Source organism: Vanellus vanellus, assembly GCF_965231255.1.
Source record: "Vanellus vanellus genome assembly, chromosome: 6".
Lineage (NCBI taxonomy): Eukaryota > Metazoa > Chordata > Aves > Charadriiformes > Charadriidae > Vanellus > Vanellus vanellus.
Window position 1 is genome coordinate 26,985,328 of NC_138911.1, and position 23,810 is coordinate 27,009,137.

At 37.3% G+C, this 23,810-nt stretch overlaps 1 protein-coding gene across 1 annotated transcript in view; it reads right to left on the reverse strand.

Annotated features, from left to right (window-relative positions):
• Positions 1–23,810, reverse strand: part of FUT8 (fucosyltransferase 8) — a 71,095-nt gene that overhangs the window by 40,325 nt on the left and 6,960 nt on the right. The window contains exons 2-4 of the mRNA XM_082485701.1: positions 17,703–17,818; positions 17,408–17,573; positions 8,730–8,844 (exon numbers count right to left, since the gene is read on the reverse strand). Coding sequence (XP_082341827.1) covers positions 8,730–8,844; positions 17,408–17,573; positions 17,703–17,818 — 397 coding nt within the window. The remainder of the gene's footprint in view (positions 1–8,729; positions 8,845–17,407; positions 17,574–17,702; positions 17,819–23,810) is intronic.

Here is a 23,810-nt window from a genome sequence, read left to right on the forward strand (position 1 = left end):
GACAACCTTTGTAATAAGGTACTCAGGCAATATGAGTGCAGCAGAGTTAGAGCCTGGCTGACATCTCCTTTACTAACGGAGCTAGGAAATCGCCTATTACAGTGCAGACTGTACAAAACTGCATTAGTAATAAGAGAAACAGTGGTGTTTAGTCTTTGATTTAATTGACTTTCATTGGTTTGCCTGTTTGAAGGAATATCCTTGAATGGCTTCTTTTGAATAACTGACTTAGGTAGCTACTTTATCTTTTTAAGACTTATTTAAAATTGTTCTCCTGCATCCATTTAAAAACTTTTTTAACTGAGACATACCAAACGTGAAACATTAGCTTTTAAATAAAATTATTTAAAAGTCATTTTTAGTACCTATCGTTCACTAAAGGAATGCCACCACTATAAATCTTTTCAAGAAGACTAACGAGACTGAAGCAGATTCCGTGCTATGACTAACTGCTCCAAATATGTAAGCCTCGTTAGATTCAACCTTAAAGTTACTTCTGCAAGAGCAGCGCAGTACAATTCTTGTATTGAAGTATATCTTCTAAAGAAAAGACCAGACCGTCATTCCCAACGCAAGTTCTCCAGGGTATCGAAGCTTTTGTAGACCTCTGTGTATCACATCCCTTTCTCAGGTCTCTTAGTAGACTGAAATCTTCATCTGTTTACTCTCAGAGACACCAGGTTCATGCAGTGGATCATCTACATTACATTCTTCTTCAAGTTTTTCTGGTTTTACTATATCCTTTCTGACACTAAGGGAGTAGAACTGCACAGTCTATCCTTGATGCAGATACATAGTTTAAATACTGTCGAGCATTGAAGTGGTACTTTCACAGAATTATCTGTGCTAACTCTAAGACCTTGTTACTCACTGCGCTAAAGACTGTCTTTCGCCGTGTACATAACTCAAAACTCAGTGCAGATGACTGTAATCTACAATTCTAATATACAGTCAAAGATAATATGACTGGAGTATGAGTTAACAGCATAAAATTCTTCTGCAACTGTTAGTCTCAAGCTGTTTAGCACAAAGGTTGCAGAATATTGGTGGTACAAAAGCCAAATATTTAAAATAAATTCTTTAAAATGCACCAATTTTTTGGTCTTAATTTTCTATCTCTAATTAAAACAAAAACAAACCAAGAAAAAAGAGACTGAAATCCTGCAAATATTAAAATAAATCAGTACTGTCTTGTAACAAAACTGAAATTACAGCTATAGTGAGAAATACCCATTACTGAGCGGGTATTTATTTTTCCCTTGAACAAACAATATTTTAAATGGAACCATCAGCAAGAACGGTGAAAATAGACCATATCTCTGTTCACATAATTCTACATACTAAAAAAAAGAATCAATAGGTGTAACAGTCTCTAGCACATTATTAGTACCATGAGTTCATTTTTGGTTTTTATTCCTGTTGGGTGACTGAGTACTCTTGAGTAAAATGAAACACACGCCACTAACTCCATAAGCTGCTGAAAGATAATGAAACACCACAGTATTTTCTTAGTCTAATGTATGGCTCCAAAAGTACAGTTTGTGGTGTTTTTTACATTCAGATTACTAGCATACAACAATAGCAACAAAAAAAAAATGTTTTAAATGCAACAATTTGCAAGATGTAAACACAAGCAAAATCTATAGTGTAAATCAAATGTGCCTGAGTCGTATTCTAGCCAGCACAGAAAAGACTGCATCCATGCTATTAAACTTTCTAAACCTCTTAAAACAGGGTAGCCACACACAGCAGATTTACGAACAGTGTCTTGTTCTAAGTCTCAAACACAGCCAAAGAATTGTTTGGGAGAAAACTACTTGATGTGAGTGAAAAGCATGCCAGGAACTGTTCTAACAATTTAACAGTATAGAATATTATGTTCCAGTGCCTGGGAACATTCCCTGTCATTGTTTGACTGGAGTAAAAATAGTCTTAGGACTATTTCCAGGTCCCCATCTTCCACTTCTCTCAGTGCTCAAAGCAGCTTCTTCTCCAGGGCTCTTGGTTAGCCTATTCACAGAGTCAGCAGGATCAGATAGGAAAGATGACAGAAGTGCTGCTTCAACACCTCACCACCTTCCACTGCTTTCAAGTGTGTAGTTAGCCATCAAAACACATGACAAACTGGCAAATGAAAACTCTACTGCTTAACATACATTTTACTATAACAGAACTGTGTTGTTTGTAAATTTTAAAAAGTTTAGAGAAATGTACTCTCATCCAATGAATCAAGACAGACTAGAGCAGAGCAGGCAAGCAGTCTGCTACAAATGACAAAGTAACCTCATAAACATAGTATTATACTCATTAACAAAGGTTTTCTTTTTTTCTGTTTTCAACAAATACTTTATTCCTTAATGCTACGCAGTCTGCTGGAGGAGACAGTCCCACCCAAATTCTGTGGAAAATCCTATGTCTTGAGAGAATGATGTCAATACACAATGAAAGAATCTGTTCACCAAAAACATGAATAAGAGCCAGAGATGTGCAACTACAAAAAAAAAAAAAAATCCACTCATCATTCACTGGACAAAATGTCAGATTAAAAATATAATCACATTTAAATTTCAACCCACCGTAGGTAAGTTTCAATCCATTCAGTAGGTAATTCAGAACTATTAAAATATATAGTAGTAAAATAGAAAGAAAAAGAAATGCATATTAAATTACAAATATTTCTGGGACTCCATCAAAAGTATAACTAAGTCTCTCAATCAGTAGGTTTTGGTCTGCATGGGAGGGTGGATGATTGAGCACAATCTTCCAACTAGTGAACAGAGCTCCTGGGGCTTTATACGAAATTTTCAGTTCAAGCCACACTTCCAAATCTGAAGTAGGCTAGTCATAGAAATCTGACTTGACAAAATGTATTTTAAAGACACTTTAATTTTTTATTAACTATTTAAATGGCATAATTTCCCAAGACAATTCTAGTTTTGGTACTTCCAGAATCGCTTATCAAGCAAGTGTCCTATGCATTTTTAACTTATGGATCCTTCCTGTGCGGGTTCTGTGGTGCCTAAAGAAGGGTAAGTGCAAACTTCGGTCTTCTCCAGTTGATGCACTAAGAGTTTCTTGCCTCTACCTTCCCCGCTTATTTCCACAGAAAAAGCTGCATTAAGAAAATGTTAAACTGATGATGTTGCAGAAAATAATGTAACAAGGTAACAATAATCATCTGCTAGATGCTACATTTTTAGGCCTTACTTGTCTGTCAGTAAACCTGAATCTGAGAGAGAAGCTATTCATTCTTCTGTTCAATGGCTTTCCCTTAGATATAGACAACCACATGACGGTAATTATCTCCTTTCAATCCTATTGACCACTAGCGTCACGTATTCATTTATAATTAAACGAGTGTATGTAAGTCAAATGATTGAAATTTAACCAAATTAATAATAGACATGGTTGTCAAGTTTAAAGCAACTAGAAGACTCCGCTAAAGTGTGTCAACATTATGAATTCATAACCATAAATCTTGACTGGAGCTACACTACCTAAATAAGCCAGTAGCACTTGTGGCCAGGAACACATCTCAGTTAATCTTAAGGATATGGCCTTTTTCAACTGTTTGCCTTGTCAGTATCTAATCTTGCCTTTATTATTTCAAGACGAGACTACCGAAGTGTGCTTCAGTAAAGATTACTGAAGATCTACTTCTTAAACCTATTCAGAAACTAGTACTAGCATTCATGACATTTTTCTCCTTGAGTAAATGAATTATCAGGATTCTATGTATTTAGAGTAAATGCTAGAAAGCTTTTAAATAAATAAACCTAAGGAGTTTGCTGAGTCTACCACAGGAAAACTGAAGTGCTACAAGGCCTGCCCATTAGAGAAACCATCTCTTCTCCAAGAAAAGTGCCCATACAGACACATAGCTGAAGTCCTTCAGCTAGTGTCCCTCTTCCCCCTAAAAAAGGAAACGCTGATGGAGAATTTTCTATGACATATTTTGCCGCTCTCAAATTTACTTTTGCCTTCGTTTCAAATTACCTTGAATTTACCAATAGCACACTACAACTGCCATAACACACTACAAATTGTTTCTCATGAGTGAAGTGGAATAACTGGGAAAAGATATAATACATTAGATTTGAATTATTGAAGGATACAAGTTTACAATTTTCAAGACTTACAGTTGTGCAGGGAACATCCTTTTGCACATATTCTGAGTACCCAGAGACTTTTTTCTGTTGTTGTCATTTTAGCATAAGTGCTTTTATTAGAAATATATATCATTCATTTTAACGGGAGGGAGAGACAGAGGATTTAATACAGTTTAAGACAAAAAAATTTTAAGTGATACATTAAATCACCAGAAATATTGGGAAATCAAGAAACCTTGGAATCCAGTCTTGTAAGCAACTTCCTTTTCTTTGCATACATACAAAACCCCAAATAAATAGTATATGGCAAACTATGACTATACAATCGATGATGTTGTTGAATACTTAGAAACCTTTCTCACCTGCTTATATTTTTAACCTTCACAGTTGAACAAAATATTTTGATTTTTTTTAAAATTGGAGGCAAAAATATTCTGCTATTGGGTGACTGCATGATGAATCACAAACTTCCCAAAATAAACAGACCAAAAATAAGCACAAAAGGAAAGGGGAAGAAAACAAACTGCTGCCTTCATAATCATTTACTCACTCTACCACTTCCAGAATGTACAATACTACAGGAGCCCTTGTCTGACTTCTCTTGCACACTCTCTTCAATCTTTTGATAATGAACATCTCTGAAAATATAGTCCTTTGCTTAAATATAAGTTCCTAGCTTTTTAAGTGTTGCTCTAACTACAGGGAACTAGCTAAATGTAGCCTCATTAAATCAAATTTATGGTAATGCCATCCAAATGAAGTAGCAGTCATCACTTTTCACAATCATTCATCTAAATGATTTCCCAGGGAGATGTCCCAAAATAATGCAGCTGTCACTGTTCAACATGTGCCAGAAAGAAAACTAGATGGTACTTTTATTCTTCACCAAAAAAAAAAAAAAACCAACAACCAACTTACAAATATGTTCCTCATAGTTCTTTCTGGCCTAGAGATGGGGGGCAAGGGTTGTTGATTTTTTTTTAATTTTATTTTTAAATACAGTTATATTATTAATAGAGTGTGTAATTTCAGACCATGGACTACTTTACATTGCATACTTACAGTCAGCCCTGTACTCTTCAAAATCCTGAAACCCACACTAGAAAATAAGTCAACTTGTCTTCCAAATGTGTAGTCATAGACACATTCCAGTTTTGGATCATGACTTGCAACAATCATCCAAGCCGGGAGACATTTTTATCTTTAGAAGGGCTCCAAAAGCTTATGTCTGGCCTAGTGTATAGGCATGTAGGCAAGAGATTGCATCCTCATTTTTTTCAGACAAAAGAAAGAATAAAAAGTAAAAAAGAGAGAGAGTAGTAATTGTATATGTGAAGGACCTATCTCAAAGGCAGGAGTTACTCATGAGAAAGCATATTTTCTGTCTTTGAAGACTTGGCTAGGTTTTGACCCCAACTTCGGGCAACGTTGCACACATTGAGAATTACCGGCTGTGGGGTTTGAAGCTTTCATATGAATGATGGTAAAAGTACACACCTGAAAGTAAATGATCATCCATAAGCATATGTAGGCACTAAACCATGCTATCCACAGTTTCTTGCTAGAGTGTAATTTTTCTGACTTTTGAGGGGAAGGAGGGAGGGGGGGACGGGACGGGACACGACATTGCCTTATAGCAAACAACCTTCAAAGAAACAAAGTAGTCATGGAGTAAGGGACAAAGTGTGGTCAAAGATCAAAACCCGACTATAAAAACGAGCGAGAAAAGGCAAATATGCAGAGAAATGGCCTCTTAATTATCTTAGTAGGACTAGTACTTTCATGCAAGAAACATGGAAGAACTGGTAAAGGCAAAGCCGTTAAATTAAATTACTAAGAAAATTTAAATTAGTGTAGTCTAGAGAAGATTGTCATGAATTCCATAAGAAACTGATCAAAGTAAGCATGACTCATTAAAAGTGAAATGTTGGACTGATAAATACATTTAAAATAAGCATAGGGGAAGAAAAAATATTCAAGTTTCAAAATTCAGCTGAATTAAAAATCTTGGCCATAACTTTCAATAGTTCCATAGTGACATGAACTCAAGGGAGACCTATTATTAGCTAAGTAATACCTTAGACTGCATAAAAAAAAAAAAAAAAAAAAAAAACAAGACAAGCAAAAAACATATTTTGGTGCTATTTCATAAATCAATAGTCTGTTGTCATTTGTCAACTAGTGGATGCTCACTTCAAATAGCCTAGTGAAGAATTAGTGTTGAAGGAAAACATCAGGAAGAAGGTATTATAAATTCTCACACATGAAGAATGACTGAAAATTTTAGGTATGTTTAGCCTGAAAGGAGATTAATAAGAAGAAAGACAGTTAGCTTATGAAAGAAAAAATAGTTTAGTGAGAGAAGGCTCATTACATATTTCTAGTTCACATTTCAGTAAAACAAAAACTGAGTATTCAACTCAGCTAAAATGTTTCAACTAACCTAAAAGACATATTGAATAAATAGGGTAATATTATTTGTTTATAAAATACTCAAACGATTTTTAATGTGTTGCTGCATATTTGCTAAACCCAAGAATTTATTGCTATTTTTGATGACCTGCACCATTATAATGCTAAAAATATCAACATTTATCAAAGCTACAACTACATTTTTTGGAAAATACATATTGCCATTCTTCAACTTAAATCTCAAAGACAATTACTAGGGAAAAACAGGTCCCTTCTGTACAGTTTCGAGACCCTTTCCTGTGAAACAGTCATGGAATGTGATGTGCAGCAGTAATACATTTATATGATTTTAATTGCTATAATCTACTATAATCTACCAGTGATGATTTATTAACAACAAAAAACCAATGTAACTCCCTCTGTAATACTGAAAATACTAGGACTTAAAAAAAAAAAAGAAAAAAGAAAAAAAGGAGGGAAATACCCATTTTCTTATGTGTTTCTCTGTATTATGGGATGAACCCATAATGATTAATTTTTTATTTTAGATGAATAAATATGAAAAAATGCTCAGTTCTTCCCCTGACAGAAATTTTACTACTGATTCCTTCTTAACAAATTTATAAATAAAACAGAAAAAAATTGCCTGTATGATGGAAATTGAGTATGTTAGACCTAATACTAATGCTAAACCTAATACCACAGCTTTCTGTAAATCACCTGCTCACGCTCATCATCAGGTTTCCTTCTCAAGATAACAACAATAAAGACAGTTACCTTTCTTGGAAGTGCCTGAGTTTATAATACGCTCTCTGAAATGCTTTAACTAGCTGTGTTACAAATATGAAACATTAGGATTCTATATGTGTTGTGACTTGGCACTGGTTTTATTCCTAATATTGTTTCTACTTTTTTTTTTTTTCAAATGAGAATAAATTACTTTCACAGGGAGGACAGCCCTTTATCATAGACTATACACATCTGAATGAATTTTAGGAGAAGCTAATTGGGCTCCCAGCTCTTTGCTCAGTAAGTAAATTTGTTTCAAATTCACTAGAAAACAATGTAAGCATTTATTTAGTGCTTCAATTTTGAGCTTCTGTTCTCCTAAACTACTGCAATAGGAAGACAATCACTCTCGAGAAACGTATACATGCTTAGATAAGACAACAAATGCATAAGATGAAAGAAGAGAAAAAGTCAAAGAAAGGCCATACTTATCAGCATGAAAAGTAGTTACAGTACACCATTGCCAAACAGTGACATCAAAAATGGAAGAATGAGGAATAGTTCTCAAGAAGGAGTTGATGGGAGACAATAAAGCGCTGCCTCCTGAATAATTTAAAGGAAGTTTTTTCCACAGAAGGGTGTCTTTTTTTATTTAACAAGCAACAAATACATAACTTGGTCTGAACTGAACTGTGAAATGTGAAACAATGAAAATCTGAGAAACAAATTTAGCTATTTACATAGAGAAAAGATCAGACATTAGGGGTGACCATACAAAACAGAGCAGAGGTGCACACATGCAAAGAAAAACAAACCAAGTACAAATAAAGCAGACTACATCAAATATCTTTTTGCTCACCACATAAATAGTTGCATGCATTCATACATGAATAAAAGTCCAAAAGCTTCAGATCAAGTTTTGTTTAAACTTTAGAGACATACACAAGCACACATATTAAAATGGCTTTATGCACACAACTGTTGAAACAGTCGAGGACTGGACAATATCTTATAGAAGCACTTCAATTTTGCATACTCATATTTTTAAAAATGAGCTACTTGTTCTGAAGTTTCATAGAAGGACTTTCATATTTTTATTTTTAACACTGTGCAAACATATATATGCATCCTGATACTCTAAGAATCAAAAATGGAATGCAGAGACTTATCTTTTATAATAACACAAAGAATCCAAACAGCTAAGTACAACCCAGTGAAAACCAAGTATCAAAAAAAAACAAACAAAAACAAAACCCCAAAAAACTACAAAGATTTGCTTGAAATACTATAATTCCATATACATATAAAATAACGTTTGAAACAAAGTTTCTAATTCCTTTTGCATGTAATTCATTGATATACAAACATTCACTTAAAATTGTCATGTAATTGTTCTATTACAAGGTTATAGCTAAGTGGTTTATGTAAAAAATAAAAATAAAAAAAGTTTACTTTGATTTAAAAGCTCTACCCTCTTACCTGCAGATAAGTTATTCTCCTCTGTACCAAATCTGTTAGATCTTTGGCCTCTTTCTCTCGCCAATCTCCTGCTCCATCTGTTTGACTGAGGTAGTACAAGTCGGTCATTATTGACCTGTAAACAACAATGGAAAACAATCTTAAAGTGGTAAACCACCTTAGCATTACTTAATTGGACGATCAGATGAAATCAAAGAAAAATTAAACAGGCATTTCAATTATAGCCTCAAAAACAGTTTCTGCGTGCCACCTCCTACCCCACAATCCAAAAAGAAGCCAAGAAAGACTGTGTCCTCCATTTAACATATAGAATCATAGAATCGTCTAGGTTGGAAGGGATCCTTAAGATCATTGAGTCCAACCATCAACCTAACGCTGCCAAAACCACCACTAAACCATGTCCCTCAGCACTACATCTACACATCTTTTAAATACCTCCAGGGATGGTGACTCAACCACTTCCTTGGGCAGCCTCTTCCAGTGCTTGACAACCCTTTCGGTGAAGACTTTTTTCCTAATATCCAATCTAAACCTCCCCTGGGACAACCCGAGGCCATTTCCTCTTGTCCTATCACCTGTTACTTGGGTGAGGAGATCAACTCCCACCTCTCTACAACCTCCAAGTTGTAGAGAGCGATAAGGTCTCCCCTCAGACTCCATTTCTCCAGATTAAACAACCTCAGTTCCCTCAGACTCTCCTCAGAAGACTTGTTCTCTAGATCCCTCACCAACTTTGTTGCCCTTCTCTGGACACGCTCCAGAACCTCAATGTCTTTATTGTAGTGAGTGGCCCAATACTGAACACAGTAGTCAAGATGTGGCCTCACTAGTGCTGAGTACAGGGGGACGATCAGTTCCCTAGTCCTGCTATTTCTAACACAGGCCAGGATGCTATTGGCTTTCTTGGCCACCCAGGCACACCGCCGGCTCATATTCAGCCGGCTGTCAACCCACACCCCCAGGTCCTTTTCTGCCAGGCAGCTTTCCAGCCGCTCTTCCCCAAGCCTGTAGTGCTACATAGGGTTGCTATGACCCAAGTACAGGACCCAGCACTTGGCCTTGTTGAACCTCATACCATTGGCCTCCACCCATTGATCCATCCTGTCCAGATGCCTCTGCAGAGCCATCCTACCCTCATGCAGGTTGACACACCCGCCTAACTTGGTGTCATCTGCAAACTTACTGAGGGTGCACTTGATCCCCTCGTACAGGTCATTGATAAAGATATTCAACAGAACCAGCCCCAGTACTGAGCCCTGGTGAACACCACTTGTGACCAGCCACCAACTGGATTTAACTCCATTCACTACCACTCTTTCAACCCAGCCTTCCAGCCGTACTTTAGCCAGCGAAGAGTATGCCCATCCAAACCATGAGCAGCCAGTTTCTCCAGAAGAATGCTGCGGGAAACAGTGTCAAAGGCTTTACTAAAGTCCAGGTAAACAACATCCACAGCCTTTCCCTCATCCACTAAGCGGGTCACCTTGTCACAGAAGAAGATCGGGTTAGACCTGCCTTTCGTGAACCCATGCTGACTGTGCCTGGTCACCTGGTTGTCCTACATATGCTGCATAATGGCACTCAGGATGATCAGCTCCATAACCTTCCCTGGCACCAAGGTCAGACTGACAGGCCTGTAGTTTCCTAGACCTTCCTTCCAGCCCTTCTTGTAGATGGGCATCACATTTGTTATCTTCCACTCAACTAGAACCTCCCCAGTTAGCCAGGACTGCTGATAAATGATGGAAACTGGCTTCGATCACCAGTTCCTTACGCATGAGTAATTATAGTATTAAATAGGACATGAGTTAGAAAAACTCTTAGGCCTGATATAAAGCATTTGTTTCCGGTATGTGCTAAAGGAAACTAAACAGAAAGAATAGTTCCATGCTAGAAACATTATCCAAAGGCCCCAGATGAAAGTGCAATAGTGATTCCTACAGTAGCTTCTATGATAATGCATTGTTACTTTGCTTCCTACAATCATCTTACTGTGCTTGTATGGAATATAGTATTACAAATGTCTTTAGCACAGGTACAACAGTAATCCTTCTATTTTTATTAGTGAAAACTAACTACAGAATACAATTACAAGGTTTAGTAAACAGTATTTCCTATGGCATGTAGCTCCTTCTGACTCTGGAAGAAGGTAAGCATGCTGCCTGCTTAGAATGACTGCATGCTACTGATTACTGAAATGAAAAAAAAAATAAAAAATAAAAAATCCAGAACAGACTCATGGCCATATTAGAAGTCTAGGCTACAAAACATTAATTTTGAGCCACTGTCAAATATTAAATTTAGGTTATCTAATACACTAGACATCATCTTCTTAGGGTTATCACATTTTGGTGGCCAAATAAGAGGACAAAGAACTCCATATCATAAGAAGAAAAATGGTATATGACATTTATTTGCTAAGATTAGCCAGGAATTTTGTGAAAACAGCCCAAAGAGTAGCACCCAGGAAAAGATTTTTTTATATCTATGGCTTTTGGGAGGAAATACAAAACTGGAGGCAAACCATTCAAAATATCTGTAAAAACATTAAAGGCTATTCTACAAGTAGAATGTAGCCCAATTCAGTACCAATAATGTCAGAGTTGCCTTTATAGACTGAGAATATTTAAAGTTGCTGAACATTTTTCCATAAAAATGATGGGGTTTTAAGTTTGAACCACTTTTCTTAAGCCATTCATCTGAACTTGAGATGTTACAATTTCTTGATTCAAGTTCTTGATAAACGACAATTTTGATCACCAGGAAGAGATGCAACAGAACAAAGGCAGAGAAATCTGGGAGGTGACATAGAAGAGTGTGAGGGGAAGACAAGCATATTTCTCAACAACCTCTGAAGTGGTCTTGTCAGTGAAGTAATACAAGACACTGTTCTCGGCAGCACTTGTTAGTACTGGAACCACAAACCTAGTTAGCTAAGGCTATCCCTTGTAAATAAGCTTAGCAAGTGAGCATACGACATATCTCTGCTAGGCAATTATTTCCAACAACACAATATTTAAGCAGTATATATTGAGATAAATCAAACTGAGACAGAGCTATCTTTATCAGCATAGTGATCAGACAACCTTCTCTGGTTGGATCTGTATCTTCCATTCTCATACACTTACTCCATTTTTCATACCCATCCTTCTACGCAGGATAACAGTGACACTGACTTACTATATCATCTACTGTTGCTGTATTAAGCATTATACCCAAATTGTTCAGCAGCAGTAATGTTCACCTTCTGTCAATCAATTGGAATTACCATATTTACATTCTAATATCAAACTGTATAAACTGGATTTTCTTTTACAAGGCAACTGAGCTTGAAACACCTTACTCTGACTTTGTACAAAATATAAACAAGTATCATCAGGTAACTAGTTTCAAATCACTAATTTTTAAAGATGCATAATACCCAAAATAACATGCAAACGCAGTTTAGGGCCAATTAGCACTGAACTAGTGATGCAGTAGATCTAGTACAACGGTTTAAATACAAATAACAGAACAGATAAAGAATCTGTTTCTTTTGAAGCAGTGTTTTCCAATTTATAGAAAGCAGTACAGGCTAGTTGGCGAATTAAAAAAGGAAACACATGCATTTTCTTGGGATTTAAATATATTTTTCTTCTCAATCAGGATGCAACCATGCTGGATGTTTAAAGAAAAACTATAAATTTCAGGTCTAAACATTAAAAAAAATATCCTGTGCTATCACTAAGAGCAGCTGTGCAACCACAGCCACATTTAAAACAATTTTCAAATGCTCTCTTTCACTGGCCTTAGGAAACTCTTTTCTGTACTTGTGATCATAGAATCATAGAATGGTTAGAGTTGGAAGGGACCTTAAAGATCACCTAGTTGCAACACCCCTGCCATGGGCAGGAACACCTTCCACTAGTCAGTATACTCTCCTTTCACTTTATAGAAATATATTTCCAATAAATTTTCTCTTAAAATAACTGAAAATACAAAGTCTACCAATAAAAAAAAAATGTTTTCCATCTCAGCTGTTAAGTAGTTTTTCCTATGTGTAAGGAAAAAAACTGTTGTCCAAATTTTATTTTTTGTATTCTTGGCCATGGTGACCATGACAAAGCAAAGGTTTTTAAATAATTTAAATAATCAGCCTTACAGATGAAATATAACTATTTTCCATCATTTTTGAGGTAAGAGGAAAGATGAGAGTCCTTACACAGTCTCAGTAACTCAACACTTTAAGGAAAGGCAGCTTTGCTCAGTAAAAACCGTAAAGAATATCAAGTAATTTGTGGGAAATGTTATGAATTCATGAAAGAGTTTTCAGATAGTATCCACAATCTTTTTTAAAAAAAATTACTCTTATAAAACTCTGAAGTAAACCAGGAACTGAAAAATTCACAGGTGTTATCACACAGAAATGATTATAAGGTTGTGCAATTTTAACACACTTTCAGTCACGGAGTCCTTCTTTCTTTGATTGCTCCTGCTGCAAAACGTGTATTTCTTAGGTTTACATCTGCTAGGTTCTTTTGAGTTTGGCAGACCATCATGATGGCTTATTAATACAGGCTTAGAAGAGAGACAGACTAATGCCAAAGACCAGAGTCAGTCTCCAAACGGAGAGCTAAAAAGTAGATGAACCAGTGATCCATGAACCCAAGATAGCTAAGTGCAGACAAAAGATGAGCCTGGACAGGATTATTAGAAGCTACCGTGGGTAGTAAAACAGCAGAAAGATAATTTCAGACAGAGGTGCTGCAGATATTTAGTAAGTCAAACTTGGTCTTTCTTTGTATTACTAAACAACAGTATCAACTTCTTGTTATTTTTGTTTCATATCATAAATTAAATCTTGGAGCTGCTCTTAAAAGCATTTTGCTCATGGAAAAGAGAATGGAGTAAAGAATCTGGCTATATATATCATCTGCATTTGATTGTCACAAATAAAGGGGGGTGGGCAGCCTTTTTTACCACATTTTTAAAGATCAGTGTAGACATTTATTCCAACCATAAGACAAAATTACATTTAAACCTCCTAGAAACTTTACATCAACAAATAAAAAGTCAAAGAAAAAATTGTGATTTGTTCCACCAAATTCAAAGGAAATAATGTGAAAATATGCCTAAACACTCCGTGTCAAGCCTTGGCCGGCTACCACAAAAGCCCTGATGACAGCTGTTTCGCAGGAGGAAAAGGAATGAAACTAAGTCAGTAACAGCCACATTGCAAACAACGTAATGCCAACACAGGAAACAACCATGACAACAAGTCTTTTTTGTTAACTCTATATCAAATAGTCTTTCGACTGTTAAGATGAAGTTACTCTCAAGAACTCTCTTCCCTATGGCAACTATAAGAACACAATTACATATTCCATAATGCAGGAAAGTCTGCATTGGGCTAAAGTTATTTCTTAAACAGAGTCAATAGCAGACTGGCGCACTCTGGGCGAAAATCTACACAACCCTGAGGACACAGCCAAGAAATAGCGATTAAGGCATCCAACAAGAAAAGCGCCATGATATTAATAGTAGACCGTTGGCATAACAGCACAAAGATTAACAAAGAACTCTAATACTACTTATCCGGAGTCACAGAAATTGTCTTTAAGTCTCTTAAAAGTCTCTTTAACCTCTTAAAAAGCAAGCCTTCTCTATGACACAACAGGCTTCCCTCATGAACAAAAAAACCCAAACCTTAGCCACTTTCCCTACATAGCTATCTCATCATTTGATCACTAACCCACCCCTTTATCTGCTTTCCCACATAAGGAGGGCACTACAAACTGCCTTAAGTACTTACAATTAACACTGATCTTTCTAATCCAAATATTAGATTATAATCTAATATATAAACAATATATATTATCTAAGAGATATGTTTATGTATATATATAAAAATAATTAATACCAGCTTCACGTGCAGTGTTCCATTTGTCTAAGATACATAGGTAATAATTTTTTAAGACACCACCGTCAACAGAAGGGCATTCAGCAACTTGCTAAATCCCTTTGAAAAATCAAGAAGTCCACAAAAAACTGTAATTCTCAGAGTGAATGAGAGCATCTGATTTACTCATTCTAAAATCATGTTATGTTCGTTTCAGGAGAAGAGACCAGATGGACTGTGTGGAGGGAAGAAGAGACTGCTCCTTCCCTGGGGAGCTACTGTGCATTCTAAGGCACAAGAACACCCCAGAGACAGCAGCACACCACAGGCCAAAGGATGGACATACAAGGAGCTGGGAGTTTTCCCACAACTCACACAGCAAGACTGAAAGATTAAAGGGAAAGAAGCAGACAGCCTGACCTCAAAGGTGAAGGAACAAATTTCCTCAGGACTAGAGGCAATCGAGAAAAGCATTATGCAACATAAGATCATTTTATTGCCCGAAGTCCATGTTGTAAATACATCAAGAACACAGGCTGAATAGTGTAGAAATATTTTTGTATCTGTTTTCTCTTATGCAATTACTTCCAATTTCCTCATTGTAAAAAAAAATTGTCTGCATTTTATGTTACTAAAACCTAGTTTCTGGCTATTTGGCTTTAGCTTAAACTACTTTAGTCCACTTTGGGGATCACACACAAAGGTCTACACAGATCTACTACTACTACTCAACAGACTTCAGGACATTTTGCTTTTGATAACCACTGTGTCAGTCTAAAGAATACTTTTACTCAACAAGAAAATTCTTAAATAAAGAAAAAAAAAAAAAGAGCAGCTGTTGATTCCTTGCATCATATACAAACTTCTTCCAGTACCACAGTAGTTTCAGACTTCGACAGTGCGACTCATAACTTCCAGAGGTCTACAATGCCGACTTTTATTATTCAATGCAAAGGAGTATGCATTTCTAGTATGGGTTTCACCTCATCCTGAGGTACAGAGAGATGTGCAGATAAGACTGTCAGAAATACAGAAAACTTGTAAGCTGGGATTAATGAATTAATAGTCATTGGTGTTGGAAGGAAAAGAATTCGAAAAGGATTGATCCTGAGAGGCAGGAACATAAAAACCTTCTGGCATCAAACACGCAACATTATTCAAGGTTCCACCATGGCAACTGCCTGATGTGATCCTGGCTACACAAACAGAGCAGGAACATGTACAACAGTGATTCTGTTCCCATGACGGACATCAGTAAGTCTGGAATTAGACTACTTGCTCCACTTTTGGCACAGATAGTTTAAAAGGTACATCAAGAATCAATGACTTGAAGTCCAAGAAGTCTAAATGGAAATAAATTCTCCAGAGAACAAATATTTCTGAGTGGAGGCAACTATTGAAACAAACTGTCCAAGGAAGTGGCAGCTTCTCTGTTAGTTGACTGTTTAACTGAAGATATCAAGTCTTTTTGAAAAATCTGCTACAGCCAAGCACTACTTTTACTTCTGTCAAATATACATAATTGCATTCAGAAGAGAAATAATTGGATGAAATGTAATGGCTTATTTTATATAGATAATAACTCTCAATAATTGAATGGTCCCTTCTCACTTGAAACTCCATCAACCTGTGACAAACTGGGATTTGGAATTGTGGAAAATTAAATTACAAAATTTAATGGACTAAATTATTTCCCCACATTAATAATCAAATTCACATTATTTTTAAACTGTATTTTAAATAGTGCTTACATTATGTTCAAAGAATTGAAAATTCTTACTATTTTTTCCTTTTACTACAGTATTATTTTCAAAGATTCATGCCTTACTACTGATGTTCACATATGCAGATCGCAGCTTTTTGAGGAAAGAGATACTTATTTACGGTGCTATATTTAGTTAATTTAACTATTTTCTTAGGACTGTTTACTAATGAGACACAAATTGCCATTGCAATCCTGTTGGGAACATAGAGTTATAAATATAATAGGCTTACAGACTGATTTTACTGAATTTTTAACACTTCCTGGATTAATTTTGTTCAGCATGAACAAAACTCATTCAGAACGTTTTAGTACAATGCAAAAGGTACTTCAACAACGAGGAGGCCAGAAGATCAACATCGACTGAAAATATAATTCCAACACAGCTTTGGACAACATAATAATGACAATGTAACTATAGGCCATTTCTATCTAAAATATTATTTTAAATTCTGATTATAAAAAGAAGTGACTTTTCAGAATTACAATTAGTCCTGAAATTAAGATATTACCCAATTTTAAAGTAATTCCAATTATATGATATCCCAATGATTAATGTAACTTATTTTCTAGTATTTATGAAATGGGTAATCAGATACCTAAAATAAACATTTTCAAGGTTTTTTTAATGGGTTTGTTATATGTACAAATATGTACATATGCACATATATAGACATATGCAACTGAAAAACAAAAACTGGCATCCAGGATCCAGGTCTTCTCATAAAAAAAAGGAAAATATATCAAATTAAAGGGTCACGCTCTAAGCTGTAGTGACAAAATCTGGATATATACTCTAAGTACCATGAAATACATGTAATAATTTTACTTTCATGCTTCAGTCATGATATTTTAGCCCATATATCAGTAATTTATCCTAAGAGATCTTTTAAGCAGTGATCAGTAGTTTACTTAAATCAATCCATAACCCTGTCATGGTTTCAGTTGGGATAGGGTTAAGTTTATTACTAGTAGCTGTCATAGTGCTATGTTTTGCGTATACAACAACATATATGCTGAATCAACTAATAGAAGTACCTTTCCTGATGACCCAAATCAGACAGAAATTCATCAATGCGTCTTTGCAGTTCACTTCCTTCTAGATTTTTCAACTTCTTCAATTCACTCTGGAGAAAAAACCAAAGTTCCTTAGCCCCATTTTCAATCCTCCTCCTCAATATTTCATGGTCTTTTCCAAGGCCTCCTATTAAAAAAAAAGAAAGGTGTAAAAGCATCAGCACTTGTAGCTGAGTTACTTGTTAAGAAAACAATACATTTGTGATATGGAATATCAAAACTTGTTTTAGAAGTAAAAGAAAACTTATCTACCAACCATCTCCTGTCCGCTTCTTATAGTTTTCTATCTGTTCTTTGGCCTTCAAAAGTTGCTCCTCTAAAGCATGTACCTTTCCTGCAGCTGGTCCCTGATCAATGGGACCATCTGGTATCCTAGGATATAGAAAATGAAGAAATTACATTATTTATAAATATAATTGTTATTTGATAAGTTATTTGCATTAACAGTTCAGGTCTCCTCGCATTTTTGTTCCATACTGTTTTGCTGATAAGCATTCATTTTCTTAAAAACAGAAGAAATTAAACATACTAACATAAAGTTTTTAAAACCTCGACCCCACAGGAGAAAAACAGTGCATAACACAGCTGCAGCACACAGATTCGACCTGGTGTTAAACTGTGCTGTTTACAAGACTTCCACTCACTGACAAGACCAATCCTGGGCTCTATTTGTGAAAACAGTATTTGCAGCAGCTTAACTCAGACTGTTTGTTGGACTGACTGGCACACAAGCCAAGCCTAATCAAGGGATGTGCCTTCGCATCAAGAACTCAAGTTCTGGCTACTTTTTATGTTCACACATGAAACGCATTCTGGGCTTGAAAGCTGGCCATATGTTCTTAGAGAACCAGAGCTCCAGCACTGGAACTCCACTTTTAAGTTAAGTCTTCCTAGATATTGGCACAATATGATTTCAATGTATTTTCTGGCCTCAGAACAAGATCCCAGCTTCTTAAATGTACCATCATGATATTTTTTTATGACAACTCTGGTATTCTAAACCGCTGGCCACCTAAAACAACAGTAGCAACTGTAACATCCATTTGTGAAACCTCTGGTATGTGAGCACGGAAGTATGGAAATACGTATACTGAAATCTATGAGCCCTATATCAGTCCTGAGATTATTACTGAGGTTTGTTCATCATCTCAACTTGAATTCACATTTTAATAAACTGATTATTTTAATAAACTAATTATTAAAGTATAGAAATTAGATGTTGTCTTCTGTTTGCCTCACAAATTAGAAATTAATGCAGGGAAAATAAAACCCCCTTTTACCTCTAGAGAAATGACACTTATGCTGGATACAAGGGTTAAAAATTATTCCACCTTTTATAAGACCTTTGTAAGAGCTGACCCTGAAAATGAAAAGAGGAAACAGATGTGTAATGAAAAGTCTTGAGAACTGTAAAGAATACAGAACTCTTGCAGAACATGAAGATGATTCTTCATTCGTAATGGAATATGAACACAATGAGAAAGGGATATTCTCTCCACACAAATATACAGAGTTTCAAGGCACCATAAGGGAAGACCCCTTGCCAGAGAAAAGATGCCTCTAGCGTAGAGAAAACAGTGGTTAGAGGGAGTATTTACACACTAAACCAGAAATGACAGCATTTTAAAGATCCTACTGAGATGTCATTAACTGTAATGTCTCTCAGATCTGGATAATTAAATACCAATAAAAATTTAGGAACTGATGAAAAGTCCATTTTCACCGGAACACTTGAAGGGAATAAATACCTAATGTGAGCATCTGAAAGGTGTATCACACAAAGCATAGCATTTAAGCCCCTTTTTTCGGAGCGGGTGGGAGAGGTGGAAGGGGAAACTACATAGCCTGAGGGAAATTTATTAAAAAAAAATCAGCATTCTTAAAGCTCCCTATTGAAAGCAATATAGGGATAATTAAATTATTGCAAAATATTTATTTGTGTTTTAAAGCTACCATGGTAAATAAAAAGGAATTATCAATAACTGTTCATTTATGTAATTTTTATGCACTGAGGGAACAAGCATGACAAAACTGAGGAAAACATTCTAATCTGAAACACGTGCACTCGCTAAATATACTCCCTGTGTATGAACAATCCATTTGTGAATTTGTTTCTATAACAAATGTACAGTATCATACCATACCGAGATACAGAATCACAGAATGATAGGGGTTGGAAGGGACCTCTGGAGATCATCTAGTCCAACCCCCCCACCAGAGCAGGGTCACCTACAGCAAATTGCACAGGACAGCATCCAGGTGGGTTTTGAATGTCTCCAGAGTGGGAGACTCCAAAACCTCTCTGGGCAGCCCGTGCCAGTGCTCTGCCACCCTCAAAGGAAAGAAGTTCCTCCTCACGTTTAGGTGGAACTTCGTATGTTCAAGTTTGTGCTCATTACCTCTTGTCCTGTCACTGGGCACCACTGAAAAAAGACTGGTCCCATTCTCCTGGCACCCTCCCTTTAAGTAGTTATAAGCATTAATAAGATCCCCCCTCAGTCTTTTCTCTAGACTAAAAAGACCCAAGTCCCTCAGCCTTTCCTCTTAAGAGAGATGTTCTAATCCCCTAATCATCTTTGTAGCCCTTTGCTGGACCCTCTCCAGCAGATCCCTGTCTTTCTTGAACTGGGGAGCTCAGAACTGGACACAGTACTCCAGATGCGGCCTCACCAGGGCAGAGTAGAGGGGCAGGATGACCTCCCTCCACCTGCCGGCCACACTCTTCTTGATGCACCCCAGGATGCCATTGGCCCTCTTGGCCACCAGGACACATTGCTGGCTCATGGTCATCCTGTTGTCCACCAGGACTCCCAGGTCCCTTTCCACAGAGCTGCTCTCCAGGAGGTCAGCCCCCAACCTGTACTGAGGCATGGGGTTATTCCTCCCCAGGTGCAGGAACCTACACTTGCCCTTGTTGAATTTCGTAAGGTTTCTCTGTGCCAAACTCTCCAGCCTGTCCAGGTCATGCTGTAAGGCGGCACAGCCTTCTGGCATGTCAGCCACTCCTCCCAGTTTTGTGTCATCTGCAAACTTGCTGATGGTATACTCTATCCCTTCATCCAGGTCATTGATGAAGATATTGTACAGGACTGGACCCAGTACTCACTCCTGAGGGACACCACTCGTTACTGACCTCCAACTAGACTCTGCACCACTAACCACAACCATCTGAGCTCTATCTGTCAGCCAGTTCTCAATCCACCACACTGTCCATTCATCTAATCCACATTTTCTAAGCTTGCCTATGAGGATGATGTGGGAGACAGTGTTGAAAGCCTTGCTGAAGTCAAGGTAGACAACCTCCACTGCCCTCCCCTCATCCACCCAGCCAGTCACCCCATCATAGAAGGCTATCAGATTAGTCAGACATTACTTCCCCTTGGTGAATCCATGTTGACTACTTCTGATAACCTTCTTTTCCTCCAGATGCTTTGAGATGACACCCAGAACAAGCTGTTCCATCATCTTTCCAGGGATGGAGGTGAGGCTGACCGGCCTGTAGTTTCCCAGGTCATCCTTCTTGCTCTTTTTGAAGACTGGAGTGACATTGGCTTTCCTCCAGTCTTCAGGCACCTCACCTGTTCTCCAGGACCTCTCAAAGGTAATGGAGAGTGGCACAGCAATGACTTACCCTAGCACCCGCAGCACTCCAGGGTGCATCCCATCAGGCCCCGTGGACTTGTGGATATCCAGTTTATCTAACTGATCCCTAACTTGATCCTCATCAACCAAGGGAAAGTCTTGCTTCCTCCAGACTTTCTCTGTTACCTGCAAACTCTGGGTCTCCCGAGGACTAGCCCAAGCAGTGAAGATAGAAGCAAAGAAGGATTTCAGCAACTCTGCCTTCTCTGCATCATCTGTCACCACGGCACCTGTCTCATTCAACAGCAGGCCCACATTTTCCCTAGTTTTCCTTTTGTCTCCTATATACTTGAAGAAACCCTTCATATTGACCTTGACATCCCTTGCCAGGTTCAATTCCAAGGCTGCCTTGGCTTTCCTTGTTTCCTCCCTGCATAGTCTGACAGCATTCTTATACTCTTCCCAAGCGGTCAGCCTCTTCTTCCACCTATTGTAAATTCCCTTCCCAGCTCTCTTGAGCCCCCTTACCCTCTAGAGCCCTCTCCCATGGGATTTCTCCAAGCAATTCCTTGAAACAATCAAAGTTAGCCCTCCTGAAGTTTAAGGTTTCAACCCTACTTGTCATTTTGTCTATACTGCACTTAATCCTGAACTCAATCTTCTCATGATCACTGCAGCCCAGTCTGCCCCCAACCTTAACATCCTCCACCAGTCCCTCCTTGTTTGTCAGTACTAGGTCCAGAAGTACACCTATCCTTGTAGGCTCCTCCACCACCTGAGTCAAAAAGTTATCGTCAATGCATTGGAGGAGCCTCCTGGACTGTACATGCCCAGCTGTGTGGCCTTCCCAGCAGATATCAGGGTAGCTGAAGTCCCCCATGAGCATCAAGGCCTGTGATTGTGAGGCGATTCTCACCTGTCTGTAGAAGGCCTCATCAACTTCCCCATTCTGATCAGGCGGCCCATAATAAACAACCACAACAGTGTCTCTCATGTTACCCTGCCCCTTAATCCTTACCCACAAGGTCTCAACTTGCTCTTCATCTGCTCCCAGGGAGAGCTCGATACATTCCAGTTGCTCTCTCACATAAAGAGCGACTCCACCACCTCACCTCGCTGGCCTATCTTTCCTAAAGAGAACATAGCCCTCCATGACAGTGTTCCAGTCACATGAGCTATCCCACCACGTCTCAGTAATTGCAATGAGATAATGGTACTGGGACCGCACGCAGATCTCTAACTCCTCTTGTTTATTCCCCATGCTGCGTGCATCAGTGTATAGGCATTTCAGAAAAGCCAATGAGTGTACAGTTTTTGCTCTTGAAGGGTGGTGGGCCTTCCAATCCTCAAAAATACTAGCACTCTGCCCCACAAGTGCTGAGCTACTACCCCCAGGCGCCTCTCTATCGAGCCCAGTTATATGCCCATCCCCCTTCTGTATTGCCATGTACAAGACAATACAAACAAGCCTTTAAAAAGCGTATTGAAACACATTTAAGCTCTTGCAATAATTTAAAACCACAAGGTTGAAATATCTTTGTGATCTGCCAACTTGATATCACAATTTGGATTGTGACAGGACAACTAACCACAAAATTACCAATAAAAATGAAATATCTTATGTTGTATAAGGCACATTCCCTAAAGGTAGAATTTCTGAAGAACAATAAGGTAAAAGGATACAAAATCATTACCATAAGCAATCTTCAGGGAGCACACACATCCCTCAAACATAAGGAACGTCTGTTAAAGTAGCAATTACAGAAAGATGGTTGTGGATGATGTGAAAGAAGGACCATAATTCTGACCATCTGATATAATTAAGATTTTAAAAAAGAAAAGTACATGCCATTTAACATTCAACTTGCTTTGGCATACTGCAATAAAAATGTTTCTTATATTCAGGTTGTTAGATAAAAGGAGCTAGGGTGGGGGTGGGGGGCATTCTCCTAAACTAGTTGTTTGGACTTTCAAAAATTACATCATTTTAGGATAAAACTACAATAACATGTTCTTTTTGCAGTTTTGTCTCTACATCTATTACCTCATCAGACTTGGAATTGCTGTCTTCCTCACTTTCATCCAGTCTCAAAATTAAGGAAAAGGTTCTTCTCTGCAACCAGCACAGCTTGCTTGTTACTGCCCTCTACAAGTACATCAACTGAGTTGGAGATAAGGCAACATTTGAGGGAAAAAGTGTTTGAATTAAAATCCGTATCTACACTTATGTCACCATCTATGTAGATAACTTCTACAGTGCAGAATGTCCTAGGAATAATGCATACTTATGAATAAAAATTCCTGTTGAAAAACCTATACATACGTTTTCATACCAAAATAAGTCCTGAAAACTGACTTGCTCCTTAAAATCTGAGTTTAAACTAAGTTTACCTAAACTATGATGATTCTAATCAACAATAAAAGAGCATGTCAGTAAGCATCTAGCACAGAATATCCTTCACTTATTGCTATGACAACATTGTTAATTAATTTATAAATACAAAATAAGCAAATTTATAATCCACTTACATGGTCAGCCATAATAATACACCAAATAGTGGGTTCGTTTGAATTATTTTTCTCAATATTTACAAAGTGCAATTTTTGCATGCTGTATCCTACCATTTTATAGCAAATATAAATTATCTTTTCCATAATGAACTCCTATCAAATAAAGATATTACTGTATAACTTTAAACATCAAAAAGATTATGTTGTAGAGATAACCCATTTCTGCTTTGTCCCTTGATTAGTAATGCAGCTACACTTAAAGACAGAAAAA